The sequence below is a fragment of the Rhipicephalus sanguineus genome, chromosome 9 (genome assembly GCF_013339695.2).
Source record: "Rhipicephalus sanguineus isolate Rsan-2018 chromosome 9, BIME_Rsan_1.4, whole genome shotgun sequence".
In the NCBI taxonomy this organism is placed as follows: Eukaryota; Metazoa; Arthropoda; class Arachnida; order Ixodida; family Ixodidae; genus Rhipicephalus; species Rhipicephalus sanguineus.
Window position 1 is genome coordinate 15,435,177 of NC_051184.2, and position 22,807 is coordinate 15,457,983.

A 22,807-nucleotide genomic window follows, 5' to 3' on the forward strand; every position below is an offset into this window, starting at 1 on the left:
TCTTCTCACTCAGTTTGTATCGATCAGCTTATTTGCCATGTTATATACAAACAGATGCGGTCACCTATAGTGCACACTATGGGCTCACTTTCTTGAGCTAAATTTTCGTGACGTACAGCCTGACACTTAGAAACTTGGTGCAGTTGGCCTGCCTTGCAAACTCATAAACGGCATTGTGTGTTGCTGCCATGTCTTCCGTTACTTTCTCTCAGTAGCATGAACGAACTATCCGCACCCGTTTTGTCTGCACTACAACGGAGATGCCTCAACTTCAGCCTATGTTAACCCCCACTGCCTTTCAAGGAACTATGTCAACAATGCCAGCACTATGTGCTGCTGGGCCTCATAACATAAGCTTGCTCAGTGGCACAAACTGTCCATATACTTTTGCCCCACAATGCAACTGTGCCATTCTCAGTGGTCCGTATTGGGAAGCACTCCAGATCTACAAACACTATGATGTGCTGTTGACTGCTAGAAAATGACTCGTTTATAACAGCGGAGTTTTGCACAACATAGAAAGGGTTATGAATGTAAAAATGGCCATCCACTCCCATTTGTTGCACAAAGCTACGATAAAATTCATATGGATTTCTCACAAAGAACAGCATTTTAGTTGGCGAAAAATTTGACATGGTCCACAGTTTGAACTCGAGAACGACTTTTTTTCGGGGTGGTCGCTCTACCATTTAAGCTAACCAGTATGCTAATAATAAAAGTGCGAGGGCAAATTCAGTTTGAAGCGCATGGACACTGAATATGACAAATGAGTTCTGTGGAAAGCACAGTAGGTATAAGTAGCTTATAAGCAGCTGCAAGTAATGTTTTTTCTTTCAAGTTTGATTTTAATAAATAGATATTAACACAGAATCTTCTGCTAAAAGCTGCTGCACGTTTCCACAGGACCCATTTGCCACATTCAGTGTGCTTTGACTTTTCAACTAATTGGCCCTTACACTGCCCATTGCTAGCCTACTGGCTATCTCAGTTGTAGAGAAACAGCCCTGGAAAGGTGTTGGTTCCAGGCTTGAGCCCAGGAACAGTACGAATTTTTTGTTTTCCTTTCTGAGAAATCAGTATGGATTTCCTGGTAGCCTTGTACAAAACAGGTGGATGGCCATTTTTCAATTCAAAATAACTTGTTCTCTACACAGATGATGTATGCGAACACAACTGTGATGCCTTGAATCATGTCTGGACGAGCTGGGCTTGGAGCATGTAGCCAAATGTGATGGTAGGAGCTCCAAGTGAATGTTCTCAAATGTTCATTGTTCCAGTGCTCCCAGAACGAGGAAAAAGCTGGGACACAGCACTGTGTGCCTTGGCTTCTTTCCTCGCACTGTGACATAATGAAGTAGTACCAACTAGCCCAGTTCATTGCGCTCTAAAATGTGTTTAGCTACTTGTGATGCCGTTCAGACCAATCTGCTTGGCACATTCACAGGTAGCAATAGAACAGAGGGCTGCCGAGATAGCAAAGCCATAAATGCAAGGCCTGCGCGTGCACATCTGAGCTTGCAGAGATGGTGTCCTGCATAGGTCACTTGCTTGATGAATGTGCAATAAATGCAATTTTTTGGGCAATAAAGGTGTGATGACATATGCAATTTCTACATTTATTTGCTGCAATACAGAAACGTTCTCGATTTGTTCGAGTAGTGATTAGCATTTATGAAAGATAATTAATGCAAGGTCATGCTATATGTATTACTTTCAATTGAAAGACCCTGTGGCACAATCTTAATTATACAAAAGTAATATACAGCCAGCAGAGTCAACATGTGCCGTACAACTCCTCTCAAGTTTCAAGGAGGCTATCTGGGTAACAGTTGGGAGCATTCGCAACCAGCCGGACAACACATGGGTGGCCCTGAAAAGGGCCGTTTCATGGCAGGCAGCATTTGCCAAGTTTCAGTAAGGTTGAAAGTCGGGTGAATTGGTGACAGAGCATCTGAACATGTAAAGCAGCGCACAGAAAAAAGACACAAGAGGATTAATATGATTCAACAGGACAACTGTTGCACTTGCCACTAGTTTATTCTTTTAAAAAATATGTATATAGTACATACCCACAAGTGCACCACATGCAACAATGACTTTTGCTCATAACTGTGCTTAAAAAAATTTGAATGTTGTGCACTTGTGCATATGTGTATTACCCCCTCCTTTTTTTCCCTTCAAAATAAGCTAATTGCAAGTGCAGTGGTTGGCCTGTTCAATTGTATTCCTCCTTTCATGTCTTGTTTTTGTGTGCTGCTTTACACATATGATGATCAAAGCAGTCTTGGTTCATGTTGGGAAGGTAGGCGAAGGAATTTGCTGCACTCGCAGGACTTCGTGGCCTTTTGTGTTGCAGTGGCTGCACTTCAGCAGCCTGTAGCAGATACCCAGCTCGCTGTGTCCATGTGACTTCACTCCAGGTCCGAAGTCACGGGCAAGAGAACTGACGATTTTGGCCAGCTGATCGATCCCTTGGCCTCTGTGCACATGGTACCCATCAATTGCTAAGAGCGCACGTCGTGGCTCTTTCGAGGAATTGAGAAACCGATGCTGTAGGAACAAAAAAAATTAGTGCAATTAGGAAAAATGTGATGCATTGAGACAAGAAAGAACTTGCAGATCAACTGAAGTCACTAAACAAAAAGAAAGGGAAGTGAACAACATGGGACCACAGCCTACAGTTTCATAAGATAATGGAAAAATTTGGCAACATAAAGTGTTGCTAGTATGCAACAACTTATGCAAAAGAAGTTGCAAATACGGCACCCATTGCTCAATAATGCTCTAATTTCAGATTTTTTCACTCCGCGTCTATAATACTCGAAATTTCCCAAATTTTCCAGAGATTTGCCACGCATTAGGTTAACCATTGTGCTAAGTATGATTGCCGAGGATGATGTCAGACGCAAACCATAAATGCATATGGTAAGAAACGTCTCTAAAAATAAAATACTTCGAAATTCAGTTTAAAAAAAAAGGCCACCTTCAATTTTCTTTAAACTCCCCAGAATTAAAGCCAAGCACGTGCTCTAACTTAATCTCTAAAAACATGTTGCATTATTTTTGTTAGATAGGAGTTACAAAGCCACCAAAGTGTCCAAATTGACGTCAAGTTCACACACAACCACTTAAAGGGGTGGTGCCATCAAATTTGTGGCTTGTGCATTCTTTGTTGCAAACATTTCTCATTGATCTAGGAAGCATGAGACACACTCCCAAATTCATGTATTCTCTCGAAACTATTTCACATCGCCTTATTTGTATGAACGACTTTCGGTTTCGGTTTCTGGGCGACAAGTTGGACACCGACATCACCGTGTAGGAAGCTAGAACAAGTGCACCCACAAAGTTGTGACACATGCAGTGCTGCATTGTCTGCTCTCGCACACAGATGCAAGCAACCGTCCGGACGCCTTCAAAACTTGCTAAAATCCTCCATCATCCGCAGATGGTCGGCGAGCTTTCAACAATGACTGGTAAAACCAGTTTTGTCTACGTAACCCAACAGCAGCACCACATTAGTGAAAAGATGTTGCGTGGAGTTTTGCACAAAACTCTCCACAGAATGGTACTGCACTGTTAAACAGAACGTCTCAAACAAAGGTGAAAACCACCTAACGTTATGGAAATTTCAAGCAGTATTGAATCCATTGCAAGAGACTCTTGTCTGCTGAGACAGTCATTTCATAACAACTGACCTACCTTCATTTTAGAGACTAAAAACATGAATTCACTTCACAAGTGCAACCAGTACTTGCTGGAAGCAATCCACACTAACCAGCTGCTGAACTCACTGAATATTGGCATGACTCTGCTGCTCACTACCCGAGGCCAGCAAATGCTGCAATGACATTGCTGTGCCTATAGTCGGGTACAACTTTAGAAGACAGGAGAGGCCCCGCCCAGATGACCGAAGCGCAGCAGCCAATTGCCTCCGTGACTAAAGAAATAGTCCCGCTAGGCATGTTAGGCATGTTCTCCGTCGGCGGGGTCACCGGCCGTCCGGCTCATGACGTCACCTGAAATGCGCGCCTATTGGTGGAGGCTCGTATGCATCCGCCTTTGAGGGGAAAATGCCGCTGCCTTCTAAAGTTGTACCCGACTATAGCTAATGAAAGCTGTGATGTTGAGAGGGTTCTTTCAGCTGAGGTACAGAGTCGTCCACTTCCACCTTGAACACCGCACCGTGCGGCCAGCACTCCGCGGAGCGCCTCTCTTGGTTGCTTGGGTAACTAGCGCGTATGCGCAGTGACAGCTCTAGGCGGAGCCTTCGCCGCGTCGTCTGCTAAAGCGCGGCAGCTCTGCCGAATTGTACTTGCTTTGCGGTGAAGCTAACTTCGCTCTTGCTATGCGCATGCAAATCCAGCATCCAGCACGGTTCAGAAGAAGCGAAGCGACTGCACCTTGTTCAGTCTAGCTTTTGCTGCTAGTGTTTTCTTTCATTTCTGGATGCGATCTCACAACCAATAAACCTCGGTCCGTGCATGAGTAAATTTTCACAGCCGCGCTTGAACTCCTACAACTAAGCAACTCAGCTCCTTTGAGCCCAGTAGCCAGAATGTTCCCGCTGCTCACGCAAATGTTTTTGATCAGCTTCAAAGCTAGGCGCCACAAAATTGGCGATAAATGCATGGTAAGGTCTGACATAACAGCTTTAAATGTGCGAAAGTTTGGATTCTTACTCGCCTGAAAACAAAAGGATGTGAGCAATTTGCCAATTTCAGAGAAGTTACATTACATTCAGGTGTTATCAGCACTGCTGCCTTCATGCGCTAGCGAATTTAACTCGCCAATACGACGCCCTAATTTGCTACTCATTTGCAACCATGCTTATTCATACCATTCATGCAGAAAAATGAAGAAGCATTCTAATAGAGTTTGCAACGCAATCAGTTCACCAAAGAAGCGCCGCTGACAAATGATTACTTCTGTAAGCAGGCGCTGAATAAAGCTTGACTCCCTTTTTATCGCTAGGTGGCCCAAAGCACCGCGTATCGCTTTATATATTTCTTGGCTCAAAACTTTAGCACGAAGCAGAAAGTTTTCCGTGAGCCTTCAATTCACAGCGCAAACTTATATTTTTTTATTGTCGACTTTGTGTCGCCAAACTTTCAGCTGATGAAAACAACCGTGTGAGTAGCGGGAATATTCTAACTGTACGGCACAAAGCATCTGAGTAGCTTAGTTGCGGGAGTGCCAGCCCGGCTTGGCGATCTTACTCGTGCACGGGCCAAGGTTTATTACTTTTAAGATCGCATGCAGAAAAAGAAAACAGTAGGTAAAAACGCAGTGCGAACGAGGCGCAGTCGCTGCGCTTCTCGATTTCCATGAGATTAAGTTACCTTCATCGAAGAGCAAGCGCGATTGGGCGGAGCCGCTGCGCTTTAGCAGACGACGCGGCGAAGGCACCACCTACAGTTGTCACTGCGCTTGCGTGCCCCAGCCGCCCGCGAGAGACGCTCCGCGGAGCGTTGGCTGCACGGTGCGGTGCTCAAGGTGGAAGTGGATGCCTCGGTACATCCAAAGGTGAGACAGCTCTCGAATGAAGACCAACATGCTGCACATGCAAATGGCAATGTACGTTAACAAGGACGCGTAAAAAATCGGTGATCAGCTTTTTGTGAATTAAATGTGTCTTTTCCTAGATGTTATCAAGGCTCTTTACTGTCCTTTTGACTTATCAATTTGTGTAAATGTATTTCATGTAGCATTTCTAAACTAAACCCCCCCAAAAACATGCAGTTCAATGATGGTTCCACGAAAAATGTGATTTCTCTCAAATTACCAGCTTGAAAAATAGCACCCAATTTTTACCCTCTAATTTGAAAAAATATAAAACACAAAAACAAACCACCGTAGTTATGCAATTTGTGTTAGAATGCTTTGGCTTCCTGTGCGACACAATTTGTACAAACCTCACCACCAGACAGGCATAGATGAGACTGTGGCTAAGAACATGTGCAAGGTTGTAACCAAGCTGATCACTGCGCATCATAGCAACAATAAGGCCATCGTCATCACCATGACCAAAAAATAATGAGCCACCGATCAAGACAACAAATGTGTGTGTGTGTACCTTTCATCACATTTACCACCAATCATACAAACAAGAAACGAGTTCATACATTTGTTCATATTTGTGTGTTATGTGCTAGACAGCTTCACTGGTAACCTGCCTTCACAAAATGGAATGGCTCGAAATTTTTATCACAATTTTATGCACCAATTCAGTCATACACACAACACATTGTAAACAGTGGTAGTTTAGCAATAATACGCCAGCAAACGAGCAAGGCCTTATCTATAAGAAAGCAACATTGTGCTTATAAAGCCCCTGTTGCTGTGGTTCGTGTTTGTGCACTCAGCATGTATACGCACTGCGCATAAGCACCACGGCTTGACACAGGTTGCCAGTTCCCTTAGTCACAGTGATGGCAAAGCCGCCTCTCAGCAATCACTCCTTTTGCCTTATAAAAAGCATAGAATAAAGTGGGGATGCCTAATAATATAGATTGTAATATCAAGCACGAATTATGGTGCATGTAAAGAACAGAAGACTGTACAGCAATCCGAATCGCTCCTTTGCACAGTATGAAGGCCTGTCCACCAGGCTGCACAACAAACCGGTTTTTGCAACATTGAAACACATTTTAAAAATGCAAATCCTGTTGAAACTGCAAAAAGTGTGCTAGATTCTATCACTATAATTTACGGTCCTTCCATTTCCACTAGGATATGATAGCACATTCTAGCCAGTTAGTTGTCTGTGTTTCTAACTTAGAATTATTATGTTTAAGCTGTTGCATTAACGTAGACAGAACTTTCAATGGCAAACTTGTAAGGCATATTGGGAAACACCCAATGGCTCTCTATTGATGAATAAAAGGCTTTTACAGGGCTCTAAAATTGCCAAAGCTCCGAACGAGTGTGACTATTGGTGTTGAATCCTTCGTCTGAGGCAAGCTTTGAGATTGGGCTAATTGCTAATCCATCTTCAACAAAAAGGGTAGGAGTGGACAACAGACAAAGAAGGGAACAAAGACAACCGTTCCCTTCTTTGTCTATTGTACACTGCTGCACTGTTTGTTGACGATGAACTTCGTTTGAGGTTTCTAGTCTCACTGATATAAGTCGTATCAACGTTCATGCGTGGAATTTTGTAGATTACCCCTGGTAACTTTTATTGCTCCAAGAGGTCTTTAACATGTGTGAGCTGTCATGTTACCTAGTTTTTTGGCATCTGGGAAATTCTCACACAATTAGTGTAAAAAAATCTTGCAAGTGACTCGCTTATTCCCTGCACCATGGGATGCCCACATACTTTTGCTGTTCCCGTTTGTCCTCCCAAAGAATCAAAGTGCTCCTTAGACAAATAGTTTCCAGGAGGTTACCCACAAAATGCGTGAACTGTGACACATCCTACATTAGTGGAACGAAAAGTTCAAACAAACAACAAAACACCATAAAAAGTGCCTTGAGAAAGGCAAGACGTGCTCAAACACTGGTGGATAATTATTCATTACTAACCAAGCGATTAATTTGGACACCACTGCTCTAATCGCAATGAAGAAAATCTTTATACATCTGATCTCAAATGTGGTATGTGTGCAACTTACTTTAGCTGTACATGTGTTGACCTACCCAGGATATACACCAGCACCCACTGGCACCTAGGCCATAAATAATCACCCTCTTCGCATTCTTTATTGTGAACAAGGGGCCCATAGTGGTTCTGAAACGTTAATTTTAATTGTTGCCTTTTCAAAAGGTACCTCACATACATGAACCCATTTCGTCGACAGGTTTTCATTCGTCCACTGAAACAGATCGAGATAGCAGTGACTTGTGGGCTTTCATTTATTCAAGGGTAACAAAAGTTACCTAACAACGTCATAGTGAGTTGGTTGTCACTGAGAAGATGCGGACACTGGCGGTTTTCTGAATTTGGTATCACCACATACTGATGTTTCAGTCAAACATTTCTTTTCCCATGCCTTGAAAACACTGTCTTACTCTATTAGTGGCCTTCGGTGAGAAAGGCTAGGATGCTTGTGTCACTACCACTGCCATTGTTGATGAACCATTCCACGGACATTGGAATGGTTTATCAAAATTGTCTCTAACATACGAGCCAGCTCATGTGACGGCACATGCAAGCCATGTATTCTCAAATGCCTCTACTAAAAATGGCACCACGTTGCCTCACTCCGCTAAATCTAAATACTGAAAAGCATCCTCACTGTCCATGTATGTCACCGTCTTAAAGAAAGGGCATTAAATTTCAAGGCCTTGTTTTCCACTGTGTATAATGGCCACATGCAAGATCACTAAAAGGTGTGCACGTAAAAGGTGTGCACGTGCTTAACGTGCATTGTCACCTTCATTTCGGTATTTTCCCTGTATCTCAACATCGTGTGAACGCCTTGTCAATAACAACAGTCAGGTATTTCAGATGAACGCATATACACGGGAGAAAATTGCTAGGAGCACTTACAACTAAGTTTTAAAATTCGTTAGAATGCGGTGCGGACGGTACGCATCTACATACCGCTTTGATCGGGTCTGTTGGCAGTGCAGGTTTACCGTGCAGCAATACGGATATGCCATACCGTCGTGGTCGGCATGTCAGTATTATAACCCGCAAGACCTCTACCGCATCACTTTACCGCAAGCAATGAGCAACTAGCGCGGCTAAAAAGTTCTTAAAAAAAGCTGCGTGCCGACCACGACGGTACGGCATTTCCCTCAGCGGCGCGCACCAGTATGTCAGCGTAAACTTACCTCGGCGTTCAAGATTCGAACACACGGCAGGCGTTTCAGCGTAGCCGTCAGCTTGCGGTTCAGCAAGCGCGTTTTCTTGATCTGGCGCTCCGCATCGGCGTCTTCAGAGCTGGAGCAACGTGGCAGCACTTTGAAGACGTATACACCACGGGGGCCACATCGTGCTGCAGTTGCAGAACTAACTTCTAAAATGTAAAGAAAATACAACCTTCAGTGACTGATGCCAAGCATCTCACAATTTCAGAATACGTACCCCTATATTGTCGCATATATCTTGAGGGTCCGCGTTGGCACCGCAAACGTCGTTACCACCAACGTCAGTCTACGCGCTGAAAGTGCATCGCAGAGACGGCCTCAGCCATTCGCACAGCGTCAAAACCACCAAAACTAAATGTGCAGGTCTCGACGGATGTTTTCAAGTGAAGGCGACTCCTGCACATGAATTTAACCTGGCTGTCACCTATCAACACACCGCGTAAAGAAGGCATAACTCAAACAAAGCCGGCGACTGCGGTGAGGGGGTGAGGGTACCGACAGGTACCGAGTAGAACATAGGCAAGTAAAGGCTGGGGACAAGGCCGAGGAATCGTCGGATCTTTCCCTAGCTACAACAGTACCTGTCTAGGGGCAGGGAGTACCTCCCTATGGTAACGTCAGATCCGGTTTCGCGCCAAACCGGGAGAGCCCCGACTCCGGGGATACGCTTTCAATGGGACGGCCGTAGCAACGGTGCAACGGCGCGTTGCCGGAGCTAATCGCGGAGGCCATGCGTTACTTCACTCTAGCACTCCCACACAGCGACTCCGCCCCGCGAACCAAGAGCACTGTGAGAGGAAAGTGTGAGAGATAAATGGCCCGTATAAAAAGCCGCCTGCATGTGTGGCCGTGGCGCAGTGGCTAGAGCGGCCGTCGCCTGTCGTTGCGGATCGAGAGGTCGTGGGTTCGACTCTCGTTTATGGAACATTTTTCTTCTCGTTTTTTTCTTTGCCATCTGATCGTGTGCATTTTGCTGCCGTATTTCCGTGACAGAAATACGTCATGAAAGTCTTGGTGGACTCCGGCATAAAACACTCTCGTGTTAAAAAATAGAGAAAGCAAGGAGGAAAGAGAGAACAAGCGATATGCACACATGCATATCATCATTTAAATCAGCATCTCTTTCTTTTCCACTGTCGAAAGAAAGCATCACCCAGATATATTTAACTACACTGTCTTGCGATAACTCTCGCCTGTCAATGATCGCGATTTCGCTAATACCGCCACCTAATATTCTTCCATCCCTCGACTGTCCTTTTCTTTGTTTGGCAACCAGTGAGTAGCTCTTGTAGAACAGGATTTTTCTACGCTTCCACATTGTCCTTCGTACTATTCGTCTTACTCTGAGCTACCATATTGGCTCCCCGTTTCTTATTCAACACACACCACTGTCGTCTCATGTTTCTTAACGCTACAGTTATCATTTTTCGTTGGATCGCTCCTTGTGCGGTTATGAGTACACCTGTGCGGTCGCGTTGATACCCCCCCCCCCTCCCCATGTGCCCGCCACATATGCAAGTGTCGATAGAACACGCTAATAGCATTATACATTAGCATTCGAGGATAGGGGCAATCGGCCGCTTACGAATTTGAAGAGCGATGTAAACAGCGCCTCCTTGTCTGCCGATTTCTTTCTGCTGATCGGGGCACTCAGTGACGACTAAAGGCTTTCAAAACAGCTGCATTTCTAGACAAACTTATGATAACAATAATGCTATCTCGCATTGTCGCTGTGGTTTACAGCAAATTATTCTGTTTTTCTTAGCCACATCACAAGTCAAACAACAAACAAGAACACTAAACAAAATGTAAACAAAACAGAAGAGCGACGAGTCGCCCATATGGGATGTTTCTGGAGCAAGTACAACTCAAATAAACTCGTCGCACGGAAACAGTGGACCGGTGGTTGTGCGGTAGCGCCAGGGAGGCCTCATTAAAACTTTCCTACACACTGAACTAAGCAGTGCGATGAATTGAGCCAGAAGGAAGTGGAATATGCTTGTTCGGGGCAAGTGAGCGCCTGAAAAGGCCTGCGTGGATGCTCGCACATGTCCCTTTAATACCGTGCAGCACTGCTTAAGTTACAGCTTCCGTCAGCCATTCAAAGGAGTTGGTGTAGCGTTGCATCGTGTTCCTCTACGTAGCCCGCTTTACGAAAAAGAAAATATAAGTGCAACACTGCAATGCTCGAAGAAACAAGACACGAGGTCTCGTATGAGTAAATGTTTACCGTCCAATTCTAACGGTTATGTTTAAATGCTACACTAACGCAACGAATGAAGACTACCAGAGCAGAAATCAGTGAAAAGATCCATAGCGTTGCTGCAATACGAAACAATGGCTAGCGTTCATACGCACCCGCGTCTTCGGTTCATACCAACGAAATGTTCGCGTTACACAATAACCCTACTGAAATGTTTCGTATGCCGTTCCAATAATTTCATAGGTTCTCCGTAAAATTCACACGGGAAATATATCGATTTATATATGTAATCCTTAGATTTTCCGTAAGAGTTACACGGAAAAGTTGAAAAATTATTGGACTGGTATACTGAACGTTTCCGTAGTAAATGACAATATTTGCTACAAGACTAACGATGACGCGCATTGGTGCAGTCTTGGCCATGTTAGACATCCTCATTCATAAAGTTAGGAATGTTACAAGTACACGATGCCTGGATATTCGGGGTCACTATATGTTCAGATGCGGCGGCACTTGCACGGTTCCTGTAACTTCTACAACACTGCACGGATTTGTTGAGCCGGCGTCTATAATTAAGCTCTGGAGAGAACCCCACCAATTTTCTAGTCGAAGCGGGGTTACCTGCAAAATAAAAACGAGACCGCGAACAGAAGGGAAACTCGAAGGGACGCCTGCTCGTTGCGAACGGTGATTGAGTTAACGGGCCTTTCATCACGACGCCTCGGAGAGGGACGAGGTTATAATATCGTCATTAGCGCGAGAGCATTGCTGCTTGCCGAACTGAAACCACGCTGGGGTGTTTCGAGGCAAGCCGATGCGGGTTGCTTGCCCGTGAGCGCACGCGTGCGTGTGCGTGTGTTTGGAACGAGCGAGCAGAAGCAATTGAACGCAGGTGGGTGCGTACGAAGTCCTTTCCGCTAGGACCACGCGGGATCGGCCTCACTCTCCAGCCGTACCTTCCCCATGAAAAAGGCATAACCAGGCTTTGCACTGTCAGCTCCGCGAAAGGCGAACCGAATCCTAAATAGGATAATGATGATCAAACGGCTTGCCATCATCGAAGCCTTCGAAGGTTCGCGTGATGGCGCTGTATAAAGAAGCGACACTATACGCTTCAGCCGCCGAAACACTGCACGAGGTTAGTTGGCCCATATATACATATATTCCGAGAAAATGGGCGTGCACAGCGAATGGCCATCATAAATGAGAAATGAGGACGATGTTTATTCAACGTTGTTGCCAGGTCGGCGCTCCTGTGAGCAAATAAGGACGATTCGGGAGCGGCGTAGTTCGCTTTTCGCGGAAAGAACGAACGCGTCACAAGCGGTACTATCGCAGGTCGGCGGTGCCTCGGCTGCACGCGTATACAGTGATCGATAATTCATGCACGCTGCTCGTCAGCGATTCGCTTGCAGTCCCATAATCGGGTCAATTTTACAGACCTGATTACGGGAGTCCAGGGGAAACCGTGGCCCATCGAGGTCACACGCACTGTTTTATAATAGATATAACGAGTGTGCATGCACGAAGCTCCTCAAATGTTTGATAGAAACCGGAATGCACCGATAATTTTCGTGAACAAACACGAACACAAGCAAGAGTCAACGCGACTGCATACCGGAAAGATCGTAGATCACGCCCTGTTACAAGGCTATGTCAATCGCAGCAATCCACGTGCACCAGCCCTTTCAAGCCTCGTAGATCGCGACTTGCGAGTTCATACAACCTACGCCGCAACTCAAAACAACGCACCGTTTTTAAACACCGTTGATACAATGCGCAGCTGATATTTATTTATTTATTTATTTATTTATTTATTTATTTATTTATTTATTTATTTATTTATTTATTTATTTATTTATTTATTTATTTATTTATTTATTTATTAGGAAAGTTCTCAGGGCCCCGTAGCACTACAGGAACCAATGTGTGAAGAAATAGTAAAACGTGCAGTGTACACACACACACACACACACACACACACACACACACACACACACACACACACACACACACACACACACACACACACACACACACACACACACACACACACACACACACACACACACACACACACACACACACACACACACACACACACACACACACACACACACAAACGTTACAAGGCGTTTTGTAAGGCGACCTTAAACTCATGTTCATTAGTTATGCTAAAACTGTATGGCATTCTGCCGCTAGTGAAAATAACACACACAACTATTTGAGAGCTGGATATGCTAGGCTATTCAGCGCACGTGCGTGTCACATGTACGCCCTGTTTCATGCTTGAAACAAATCAGTTGGAAGTGCCGCCCATGTCGTCGTGTTCGTGTATTTCTTGTGTGTGTTGTTTTCACTAGCGGCAGAATGTCATACAGTAAGCGATTTGCGAATATTTACTCCAAAATGTCCTTGTCCTCGGGTAGCCACGAAGTTTTAAAAATTCAGCTGCGCCCTTACTTAGAAGTAGGCTAATCAATTTAAACTGCAAGCCGTGGGGGGTTCCTACCTCTGTGAACGGGTAAGTATCGCCATCTGTCCGAAAGAGCGAGCGACTTCTTTCCAAGCGGTATATTAAAGGTCCGATCTTGCTCCTGCTTCTCGAAAACTAAATCCCTGCTAAAAGGACACGCAGCAATTAAGTGCGTCATCATATCCGTAACGGCGTACTTTGTCATTTGTTTAGTAACGACAGTGATACCCAGTAAGCATTCATAGTGATACTCCGGAGCACTCGCCCTCAAGCCAGACGACTCACTCTTATGGTCTATAGTCGCACAGACTAACAATTCCCGCACCCCTATTGCAAACACTGGCGAATACTGCCATGTTGTCAAGTTCGCCATGTTGTCAACTCTGGTTGGCCCAGAGGGCTTCTACGGCCTCTCTGATTGGTTGAAAAAGGGGACTTTGACAATATGGCGGAATTGGATAGCATTCATAAAAGCATCTCTGGTCCGTCATCACTTGTGCTCTCACAGTTGTGGCTCTGAAATTTGCGTAAACGAGATTGAGAGAGAGTGCTCGCGAGAGAGAGAGAAGAAAGAAAAAGGAAGGAAAGCTAACCATATCCCAATATTCGTGTTGCTGACCTGTGCTAAGGTGGAGGTAAATAAAGGATAATATAAAAGTAAGGAAATAGTGAAAGGGAATAGAAAACTATAAGTGACTCCAAACTATAGATACTTCACGGTCCAAACACATGCACCAAACCAAGCGTAAACAGACTCTCTGTTTGCACATTCTTATATCGAACGTAATGTAGATTCGATATGCCAACGTTTTGTCTCGCGGCAGCATTTGCTCTTTCGTACTGGCAATCGATGAGGCCCGAAACTTTTGGTATTTTCAGGCACGAAATGATCTCATGGGTGCCTAATTAAGTCAACGTCGAGTTGCGTGCATTGAACTAGGCGTGAACTGAGTAACGTCTACACAACAAAGAACGCAGTCTTCCTTGTTTTGTTTTTCATTTGGCTTGCCGCTGACCTAAGGCCGCAGATACATACACCAAGGAATTCAGGGGAACTGAGAGATTAAGCAATTTGATTTTGGCCAAGAAACTAGAATGCGATGACAAGAGACAACTAGCATAAGAAACTAGAGACAGATATCCCCTTTTGTTCTGATTTTTATAACATTTATCTTTCCCCTCATTTTAGGTCATTCCCCACATAACGCATCTGATGTTTCAACGCGGTATTCGCTGCAGGTATTCGTAAAGTACGAATAGCGAGCTTGCACAAGAAAGTAAATAGAAGAAAAACTGCAACTTCACTATTTCTACACAAGGTATTAATAACGTTCGTAAGTTATAGCGTTGAGAACAAGTACTCCCCTAATGCATGGAACTTCGAATATTCTGTTGCGACATTGGAGTCACATGACCGCGCCGTGGAGTGGAGCACCTTAACAGCACTCGAAATCGCGAGAGGAGATATTAGTAAAGTGGATTTACAGTGTCGTGCATACAATAATCCGTTTACAGCATGAAAAACGAAGTAAAGGTTGCACATTACAAATTCAAATGAACTTTACGCTCCAGTTAGAAGTATTTAGAGACGACATCGAATTATGCTGGAACGCACACAATAGGCTTGTTAGGGATGCAAGCGCGCAAAGAATCAAATTTCAAATGTGAGTCAATCGCTTCCCAATTTCTAATGATCCTCAGCGTATTTCTATACCTATAGGTTGCGCAGGCAGAGGCTTCTGCGGAGGCTGCAGAAGCCTCGAGAGGTTTCCCGGAACATGTAGTGACCAGAACACGTGAAAAGTTAATCAGATAAAAAAATACCGAGGGGAACGGAAACAAGAAAACAAAAACCAGGGAAGACAAGAAAATAGCTGTAGTACCGCATGTGCAATCTGCGATCCACTGGCCGGTCAGAGCGCCTCTGAGCGGAACGCTCTTGTGTGTGTGTGGTTGTGATTGTTTTTTTTTTCTTATTATTTATTTTCTCTCTCTCGCTTTCAACCCCCTATTCCCCAACCCCAGTGCAGGGTAGCATACCGGATACAAACTTCTGGTTAACCTCCCTGCCTTCCTCTACTCTTTCTCTCTCTCTATGCATGTGCATAACTTGTCGCACGGGTTGAAGAACGTGGCAGGCCGATTCGGTGTTAAAGTAGTTTTTGCAGTGCCTAGTCAGATGAAACGAATACGCGCACGCGTCAGCGAAAAGGCAAGAGAAAGAAATGAGACGAAGACGGCAGGATGCGGTGTCAACCACCGATCCCCAGCCACTGACTGCGCCACGGGGGTTGTGTACAAGCTTCCCATGTCTTGTAACGCTGTATACATAGGACAAACCGGAAGGTGCGTCAATGTTAGATTAAGGGAACACGAGGCCAATTGCCGCACCGATGGCCTTTCACATATAGGTGAACACTACAAAGAGTGCGGACAAGGTCTATCCAAATAGGTCGCGAAGCTTCGGGCGAAAAGCGGTTCAGATCCTATTGTCAGCGACATCAGCATGGGGAGTTATGGGAGTAGCGATTGAAGCGCGACTAGGTGTGGTGGGAACAAACACTAATAACAAAAAACCTAATTTCATTCAACAACAAAATAATATTTATATTTTATGACCGAGATTTATTTCAGAATAACATTTATTTAGATCCAGTGTACAAAGAATTCATGAAAATGTATATGCATTATCAAAAATCTTCTTATTAGCGCCCTCTAAAGAATGACACATGCCATTTCTCTGCGACGCAGTCCTTGTAGTGTTCGGAAAGGCGCGCGTAAAGTTCGTCCTGCGGCGACACACCCCCTCAGGTGTGCTGGTGTTTCGCACTTGCATGCGTGCTGTGAATTATTGTGGTGAGAATTTGATTTTTGTGTGCGCGAAGTTGCGATGTGCGTTTCATCATTGGTGAACGTGTTGGCTACGGTGTTCAACGGACAACGGCACGAGGCGGCTAACATTTCACGCCGAACGCTTTCCTCGGTACTAGCGGAAACGATGTGGTGTTCCAAGGATGCAATAGCAACACGCGTACGCCTGGCGAGCCCTCTCTTCTAGATAAGACACCGGGGCAACGGTTCGGAGTAGTGTGCTTGCTGGATTTTCATGGATCAGTATTCCTGCTGCCCGGTTTCCTTCGTGAACATGCGGTGCCTACTATATTTCCGGTTATCGGTGAGCAGATCGCTAAGTTATCTGTCGCGCTACGATCGCTACAATTCGCATGTCTTGATACGTTACACGTAAGGTTAATTTATCGGAACAAAAGGCAAAACATAGTGCACGTAGTGTACGCACCTTTTGTACTTATGACATTTGTTGCTCATTGTGTAGGGTGTGTTAAATTGCTTTATTGTGACCATTGAATAAAACTGAAATATCATTATTTTGGCGTGACCAGGCGTCATTTCTTCTCGTTAGAACTGAAGCACGCATGCAATGCGCTCTTTAAGTCCCCTGCGCATGTGCGAAGCAAATAAGCAACGCTGCAAATATGAGATGTACGCTGCTGCCTACGTTATTCACGCTGTGGAAGATCACACGAACGCAGAATAAAAGCTCAGAGAATAAAGTTTCCTGGTAAAACCAAGGCGAATTCCACGACGGTACACTTAAACACGGCTGTTTATTCACGGGTCGATACTAGTTTAGCTAGCGTTGGCTTCAAGCGCATTCGCCAAGGGCTTGCCGGCTCGCTGTAGCGCGAGTCCTTAGTGATCAGGGGCCTAGGAAAAATATTTTGAGGTCAAATTTCGCGCTAGTGCCAACAAAATGACGTCACTTTTTTACCGGATATTGCGTCACATCCGCTTTATTTTTTGTTCCGCCGGAAGTGTTCCCTCCTCACGCAGATGGCGCCAAGCCCCATGAGCAGCTGATGAGCAGCCATTTTCTGAACGTATGGGCTTCTATGGAAGCTTCGCTACCATTTACATTTACCTTGGTGCGGATGCGCCCCTCAAACTGAGAAAACCAACATTATCGCCAGGAATAATGAACAGACAACTCATGAGATAATATACGCTTTGCCCATTCATAACAGCAACTCATGTATCAACGTTCCGTCCATCGCCTTGCAGCAAAAAAGTCACAGTTTCGCCGCAAGGGCGAAGCAATGAATGCGATAGCAAGAAAAGCGGCCCGTGATGGACGCGCTGCTATGCTGCATAAAACAGGTGGTGGATGCTCGAGCCAACGTTTCGACAAGTGGACTTGTCTTCTTCAAGGCTGGAACTGATTTCCTTAGCTATCGTGTGTGTATGCTTCGTGCCCTCTCCAAAAGAGGGGAGAAGGGGTGGGGGGGAGAGGCCACCGCGACGATTGGGTGAGTCATGAGGAACGAAAAAAAAAAAGGGGGGGGAGGAGGACGGGAGGGTGTACGTTCCACTGAATGATTGTCAATGGAAGCACGTGGCATTTTAACAATAGTAGGCTCGAAAGCTTAGAAGAAGGGATTAACTCTCATTCGTTTTCGTTGTGTATGTACCATATCGAATAGATTCGAGAGCCCCCTTAGAAACGTTAATGCCTGCTGGCTGGAGTGTATTGAACTTGTGAATAAGGTATGACTCTGTATATTTTCTGTCTCTTGGGGACCGGAAGTTTGACTGAAGTATGTAAAGTTTGAGATCTTCGAAGTTGTGACCTGCTACATTAAAATGCTGTGCCACTGCTTTGGGTAACTTTTTCGCTGTGTCCGCGCGATGCCCGTTTAATCTAACATTAACAGGTTGTCCCGTTTCGCCAATGTACCGTTTTTGACAATATGAACATTCGATCATGTAGATAACGTTTGAACTAGTGCAGGTGAAACTAGATTTTATATGATGGACGTAATCACTTCCGGTGCTTTTAACTATAACGTCATCTTGAAGGTGCTTACAAGTCTTACATCTTGGACGAGAACACGGTGTTATGTGGGCAGTAGAATGAGGGTTTACTTTTGCGTGCACTAACATGTCCTTACAATTTTTATTGCGGCGATACACGACCTTTGGTACTCCGGGAAACGCTTTTCTAAGGCGCTCGTTGCTTGCCAGTATTGGGTAATACTTACGGAGGATATTATTTATGTTTGGTAGCGCATTTGAGTATTTGGTTATAAATGCTGGCGGCTGGTTAGGCTGTGCTACGGGGGCCCTTTGAGCTAGTGATGATTTCCTATCTAGTTGACATGCTTCGTTGAAGACCTTGTTTAGAGCATCATGCGGGTAATTTCTTTTAACTAATGTTTCCTTTAGGTTGCTTAAGTGGTGAACGTAGTCGTTGTCATCGCTACAGATCCTTCTTATACGCCTCGCCTGTCCTACAAATATCCCTTGTTTGCAGTGTCGCGGGTGATGACTAGTGTAATCTAGGTATTGCTGGCTGTCTGATGGCTTTCTGTAAAGCGTCGTCTTTAATTTTCCTGCTTCAATAGATACCGTCGTGTCTAGGAAGTTAATTTCACTGGCAGAATGGTGCATGGTGAATTTAATACTAGAGTGAAACTTGTTACAGTGGTCGATGAATGCGTTTAGTGTACTTACGCCATGTTCCCATATGATAAATATGTCGTCTATGTAACGGAGATAGGTGGAAGGCTTCACTGGACATGACTCCAACAGCTCCGATTCTAAGTGTCCCATAAAAATGTTGGCGTATGTTGGCGCAAAAGGGGTTCCCATGCTAGTGCCGAAAGTTTGCAGGTAGTAGGACGAATCAAATTCAAAATAATTTAGCGTCAGGACTAGTTTAAGTAACGATAGGTAAACTTCAGCATTATGTGCTTGCTTGCTTTCTATGAGTGATTTTGAGACCGCTTCAATCCCTTCATCGATAGGTATATTCGTATACAAGGAGCAGACATCTAATGTTACCAGAATGGCCTGATCCGAGAGTGTTTGTGTTTCGTTAATAGAATCTATTATTCGAAGGAAATGAGGTGTATCTTGAACAAAAGACGGTAGGTTAGATGGTATTTTAGATAAATGATGATTTAGAAATGTTGATAGCGACTCAGTAGGTGTATTGTTGTTAGATACTATAGGCCTGCCCGGGATTTGCGCGATAAGCAGTTCATCTATGGACACCTTATGGATCTTCGGAAGAAGGTAGAAGCGGCCTGCTTGCTTGTTTTTAGGCATCAGGAAGCGGTGCTCAGAGTGTGTGATTAATTCCCTAGCTAGAAAATCCGTGATCGTATGTTGTATGCTATTACTATATTCTTGAGTCGGGTCCGTGGCTAAATTTCGATAGTGCGTATTGTTGCTGAGTTGTCTGATAGCTTCGTTTTTATATTTTTCTATAGGCCAGATTACTATACTACCTCCTTTATCCGCTGGTTTTATCACAATGTCTTTTCTGTTTGAAAGTTGTTTCAAGACCTCCTGTTCTGCGTAAGTTAAGTTCTTCGGCTTTCGACTCCGTTTAGCTGTGCTCAGAATTTCCCTTGAGACTAGTTTTACATATTGATCTAACTCTTGGCATTGTTCTGCATCTGGTGTCCAAGTGCTTGGCGGACGCAAACAGTCATTGCTTACGTCTTCCGTATCCGCCTTATCAAAAAAGAATTCCTTGATGCGCAAACGTCTTGAAAACTCAGTTATATCTTTGTGGAGCTCGTACTCGTTCACTGCATTGTTTGTCGGACAAAATGTAAGGCCACGCTTGAGCAGATCTATATCGACTGGACTTAAACTTTGTGATATGTCTACCACTTCGCTGCGGCGTTCTGGGTGTTGGGCTGGGATTGCGGGGCTTTCTACCGTGTTCATCGAATTATTGAGGGCAGAGTTCGTAGCATGATTTTCTTTGCGCTTTTCCTTGATCAGCAATTTATCTTGTCTACGTTCTACAAACTGGGCAAGTTCTTCAGTTTCCTCTTCAGATAGGTTAACGCTATTAAGTTGGTTGGTGATTAAAGCAAGTTGATTTCCGCAATGTTCTTTTAAAATACCTATTAATGACAAAGACGCGCTTTCTAGAATGCTGTTCCATTTCGCTAATAGTTTAGGCGGTAGGGTACCAAGAGCACATCTGACCTTAATTTTAAGACCTTTCGGAATTTTCTTTTCTTTAATGTAGCTAGAGTATTTCTTCAAATGCATTCTGTAGTTTGTTTTGCGGCGAGTTTACGGAATTGGAGAAAAGACGGAGATTTGCGGTTGCCTTTCCTGTCCTTGGTGTTTGTTAGTCATTTCTCTTGGAGTCGGGCAGACCTCCGGGGCACAACGTTTTCAGGGGGTGTTTTCTTACTACTCTTTGTGTTAGTGGTGAGGTCTGACCCGATGCGTGTTTCTGTATCTGTTTGTTTGCTAGCGTTCGCAGATGTCTCTGTTAGGGGAGTGTGTGAACTTGTTGCCTCTGCTTTTTGTGTGGGTTCTGTTACTGGTGTTATTATCACGTCCACCGTCTGAGTAGATGCTTCTTGTGTCTTAGCTACGGTGGGGCGTGAGTTGCAGCTAGTGCTTGTAGCATGTGGAGCGTGTTGTTCGGGTTTGTGGGACGGTCCATTGATTGTGTCATTGGCTGCGTCTGTTTAAATTCATTCCTGATTCTGTACTTGATGTCCCTGCAAATTACATTGACGCCTGAAAAGTTAGGGTGTAGTCCGTCCCGAGCGAGCATAATGTCAGGGTCCTGATGAATTTCCGCGTGGTGGATGACATCAACGTTTTTGTGGGCGTGTTCAATGTCCAGAAGAAATTCGTTAACTTTACGTGATCCTCGTGCATGAGCTAGGAGTGTGCGTGATTGTGCAATGAGAGATCGGTGTTTGTTTGCGATCCTAGGCAGAACTGTTGTGAGGGTGAGTTTTGCGTCTGGTCTGTTGTTCTGCAAATCGTTTACCAGAGTCTTCAGGGCCTCCACAGTGACGTCGCCGTTGTTGTGTGTACAGTCGTTAGTGCCACAGTGAATGATGAAATGCGTTATGTTCTGTGGTGCAGCGGCGACAAAATCCTGAATGTCATGTGTCGTGGCTCCGCTTTTAAATCTAATGTATGGTGCATTTAAACAGACGCAGCCAATGACACAATCAATGGACCGTCCCACAAACCCGAACAACACGCTCCACATGCTACAAGCACTAGCTGCAACTCACGCCCCACCGTAGCTAAGACACAAGAAGCATCTACTCAGACGGTGGACGTGATAATAACACCAGTAACAGAACCCACACAAAAAGCAGAGGCAACAAGTTCACACACTCCCCTAACAGAGACATCTGCGAACGCTAGCAAACAAACAGATACAGAAACACGCATCGGGTCAGACCTCACCACTAACACAAAGAGTAGTAAGAAAACACCCCCTGAAAACGTTGTGCCCCGGAGGTCTGCCCGACTCCAAGAGAAATGACTAACAAACACCAAGGACAGGAAAGGCAACCGCAAATCTCCGTCTTTTCTCCAATCCCGTAAACTCGCCGCAAAACAAACTACATAATGCATTTGAAGAAATACTCTAGCTACATTAAAGAAAAGAAAATTCCGAAAGGTCTTAAAATTAAGGTCAGATGTGCTCTTGGTACCCTACCGCCTAAACTATTAGCGAAATGGAACAGCATTCTAGAAAGCGCGTCTTTGTCATTAATAGGTATTTTAAAAGAACATTGCGGAAATCAACTTGCTTTAATCACCAACCAACTTAATAGCGTTAACCTATCTGAAGAGGAAACTGAAGAACTTGCCCAGTTTGTAGAACGTAGACAAGATAAATTGCTGATCAAGGAAAAGCGCAAAGAAAATCATGCTACGAACTCTGCCCTCAATAATTCGATGAACACGGTAGAAAGCCCCGCAATCCCAGCCCAACACCCAGAACGCCGCAGCGAAGTGGTAGACATATCACAAAGTTTAAGTCCAGTCGATATAGATCTGCTCAAGCGCGGCCTTACATTTTGTCCGACAAACAATGCAGTGAACGAGTACGAGCTCCACAAAGATATAACTGAGTTTTCAAGACGTTTGCGCATCAAGGAATTCTTTTTTGATAAGGCGGATACGGAAGACGTAAGCAATGACTGTTTGCGTCCGCCAAGCACTTGGACACCAGATGCAGAACAATGCCAAGAGTTAGATCAATATGTAAAACTAGTCTCAAGGGAAATTCTGAGCACAGCTAAACGGAGTCGAAAGCCGAAGAACTTAACTTACGCAGAACAGGAGGTCTTGAAACAACTTTCAAACAGAAAAGACATTGTGATAAAACCAGCGGTTAAAGGAGGTAGTATAGTAATCTGGCCTATAGAAAAATATAAAAACGAAGCTATCAGACAACTCAGCAACAATACGCACTATCGAAATTTAGCCACGGACCCGACTCAAGA

General features: G+C 44.6%; 1 protein-coding gene across 1 annotated transcript; it reads right to left on the bottom strand.

Annotated features, from left to right (window-relative positions):
• Positions 1-1,592: 1,592 nt before the first annotated feature.
• On the bottom strand, positions 1,593-9,342 carry LOC125759794 (uncharacterized). Its single transcript, XM_049418953.1, has 3 exons — positions 9,035-9,342; positions 8,782-8,966; positions 1,593-2,550 (listed from the first exon to the last, which is right to left on the bottom strand). The coding sequence occupies exons 1-3, from the start codon at positions 9,048-9,050 to the stop codon at positions 2,290-2,292; spliced, it is 462 nt and encodes a 153-aa protein (XP_049274910.1). The 5' UTR covers positions 9,051-9,342; the 3' UTR covers positions 1,593-2,289.
• Positions 9,343-22,807: the final 13,465 nt, after the last annotated feature.